This window comes from Papilio xuthus, unplaced genomic scaffold (assembly GCF_000836235.2).
Source record: "Papilio xuthus unplaced genomic scaffold, Pxut_1.1 DF828828.1, whole genome shotgun sequence".
NCBI lineage: Eukaryota > Metazoa > Arthropoda > Insecta > Lepidoptera > Papilionidae > Papilio > Papilio xuthus.
In genome coordinates, this window is record NW_013529821.1 from 1 (window position 1) to 2845 (window position 2845).

At 46.2% G+C, this 2845-nt stretch overlaps 1 protein-coding gene across 1 annotated transcript; it reads right to left on the bottom strand.

Annotated features, from left to right (window-relative positions):
- Window positions 1-6: 6 nt before the first annotated feature.
- Window positions 7-2828, bottom strand: LOC106127965 (E3 ubiquitin-protein ligase UBR3-like; the record flags this gene model as incomplete). The annotated part of the gene is made up of 9 exons (XM_013326253.1): window positions 2752-2828; window positions 2207-2402; window positions 1987-2099; window positions 1832-1915; window positions 1619-1751; window positions 1408-1499; window positions 884-1028; window positions 438-573; window positions 7-223 (listed from the first exon to the last, which is right to left on the bottom strand). Coding segments are annotated over exons 3-9 (813 nt in total), but the record flags the coding sequence as incomplete, so codon positions are not given.
- Window positions 2829-2845: the final 17 nt, after the last annotated feature.

Here is a 2845-nt window from a genome sequence, read left to right on the forward strand (position 1 = left end):
CACGACTAGTCCGATCGGATCGTGGTGCGTGGCGGGGGCGGTGGTATTGCAGATGACGCAGTCGTAGTCACGCGCGGGCTGCTCATCCTCCCAGTCCATGGCGTCGCCCGCCTCCGCACGCATCGCCGACAGGAACTGCTGTTGCCGACGCGCGAACTCCCGCATCACTGCTTGCTGGCGCTCGCGAGCACGTCGAGAACGCTCCTCCTTCTCACGACGCTCTCTGAAATACAAAGTTTATAAAGTTTGATATTAATGTGATGTGGGAGGAGTCAGAAGGAGGAGCCAAGCTATATGTTAAAGTCCCACTCATGGCCGATAAGTGGTCGTTTTGGTTGTGTTGCCTGTTAGTTGTTGGTTATTCAATATTTTTCTGATTTTTAAATATGAATAAACTGAACTATTAATATGTGTTAGTTTATGTCCATTAATGTCACCTGGCTCGCTGCTCCGCCTGCCGCTCGCGCTGGTGTGGCCACAGCGTGCGACGTACGTGCTGCACGGCGGCGGCACAGCGCGCGTCCAGTGCAGCCAGCTTGCGTAGCACCTGACCGATGAAATACGGACCGTCGCCTGCGCAACAACACACAAACACATGTCATCTTTACTTTATAATATTATACGGTAGCAAACGAGCAAGCGGCCACCTAAATTCGCCAAAACGACGAAGCAACCGCTGCCCAGACATCCGCAGTTGCAGATATAGGTATATGGAGGGGACGCACAGAAAGACTTTAAGTTCCTATGCGTACCCATCAAATGCAATTCTCTTTGCGATCCTTTCCTTATAAGAAAAGGGTCGGAAAGGATGGTGGACTCATCAGACTAACCATCTATTATAAGACGAAATAGAAAACATTGGTAGTCTTCCTGTTATCATTACCGATAGGTTCCTGTGACGCTGGTGCTGGTTCTTCCAAAGAAAATGAGTCCAGTCGTCCAGACAGTTGAGAGTGCAGTTTGAGCAGTAAAGATATTATGGATTCGTTCACTGGAATAGATTCGTCCGGTTGACTGTGTACTTGCATCTGTAAACGTACAACATTATTACCAAACTGTGCACGTTTAAATTACTTACATTGAAATAATGGTCCTTCGAGCCAGAAAAAATACCAACGAATCGACAAACATATCGTCTGAAGAAAGATACATAAATAAGGAAATTTCTCATATTTTGAAAATGAACCAGACTAAATACAGCCGAACCTTTATAAGTGAGAGTCCAAGAAATTGCGATATATTTCTCGCTTATATAAATTTCTCTCTTACCCGAGTTTCTCACTTATGGAGGTCGTCCGTAGGGACTGGACTATGACTCTCTCTTATAGAGGTTCCTCGCTTATCTGTTCAATTGTATGAATGTAGATGTTTTTGTTTAGTTTACATAATAGTTTTTGAGTATATGACCTGTGTGTCGGCGGAGGAGGGCATGGGCGGAGAGGGCGCGGCGGGAGGCGCGGGTAGCGCTTGCCAGTGCGTCTCCAACGGGTCCGTTGTGTCTAAAAATATAATTCAAAATTATTAATCTCCACGTTTATGGACAGAGGGCGCTTCTGTGGTCTTTTATAATTTAACTATAGTTACAGGACTTTCATAAATGTAACGATAGTGAGTCTACCATATTCAATGGGCACGGGAGGTGTGTCCAGGTCACTCTGTGTGGGTATTGCTAAGGTCATTTGGTTGTCAGAGTCCATGTCGGAGTCGGTCAGTGTCTGCAGCACCAGGGCTTGACTTTCTCCACTTCCACTCTGAAATAGACAAATATTTAACTTATCTGCATCAAGAGACTCGCTTGAATAAATATATCGTTAGATTTATTAAGATATACCTCTAATGCTCGTACTTCTGTCGAATCACCGCCGGCGTCTGATTGGTCGTCAGGGACTGAGTTTCTATGTACCAATCGCGCCATCTACAAAGTATAAATAACATTACTATCGTATTGAATTTAAAGGTAAAAAGATTTTATTTATTATTAATTACCTGCATGGCGGTAGGCACAGCTAAAGCTGTACTAGTTGCCGGTAAAGACACGGACTTGTTGGGCGGAGGCAATCGCCCCGCCTCTGATTCTGACGGCTCCCATTCCGTATCACCTGAAGGCAATATTTGGAATTAATTTATGTTAAAAATATCTCTGCCTTGGATTAAAAAGGAATTATAGACGTTATTTGATGTAATTTGTATGTGTGCGTGTACTTACTATCGGAGTGATACGTGGGGGCGTGTCTGGGGTAGAGATGTGGGCGTGCCTGTGGGCGGTGCAGCGGGGGCACTGCGGCGACCACTGTGCGCGCGTTGTCACACAGCGCGCCGCCAGCGAACGCGCGCAGGAGCGGCACACCGCGCACGCAGCGCGCACGTGACCCGCCCTCACTGTGCGCCACACATACTGAACGCTGCACAAAACATATGCTATATTAAATACAGTAGACATCTTAATAATGTACGAATCCATTGATTCCTTATGCCTTATGAAATTTGGCACAGGTGTAGAACATAAAAGAACTCATAAACTACTTATTAAGTTTTTTTTTAATCCCGCGCGGACGAAGTCGCGGTCGACAGCTAGTACTTCATAAAGTTTATATATTCTTCGTTTTTACACGTTGAGATTTGATTATGACAACGAATAAAAATAAAGCCATATTTCATAATATAATCATTTACTAAGAAATTGTATTGTGTGTGTGTGTCCGCGCGTCTATGTGTATTGCGTGCATGTTTGTGTGCGTGTGTGTGACGTACGTCATGAGCGCGCTGCGGCGTGGCGAGGTCAGCGGCGACCGCCAGCAGGTAGACGGCGAGGGCGAGCACGTGGTCAGGCGGCGCCGCGCCCCCC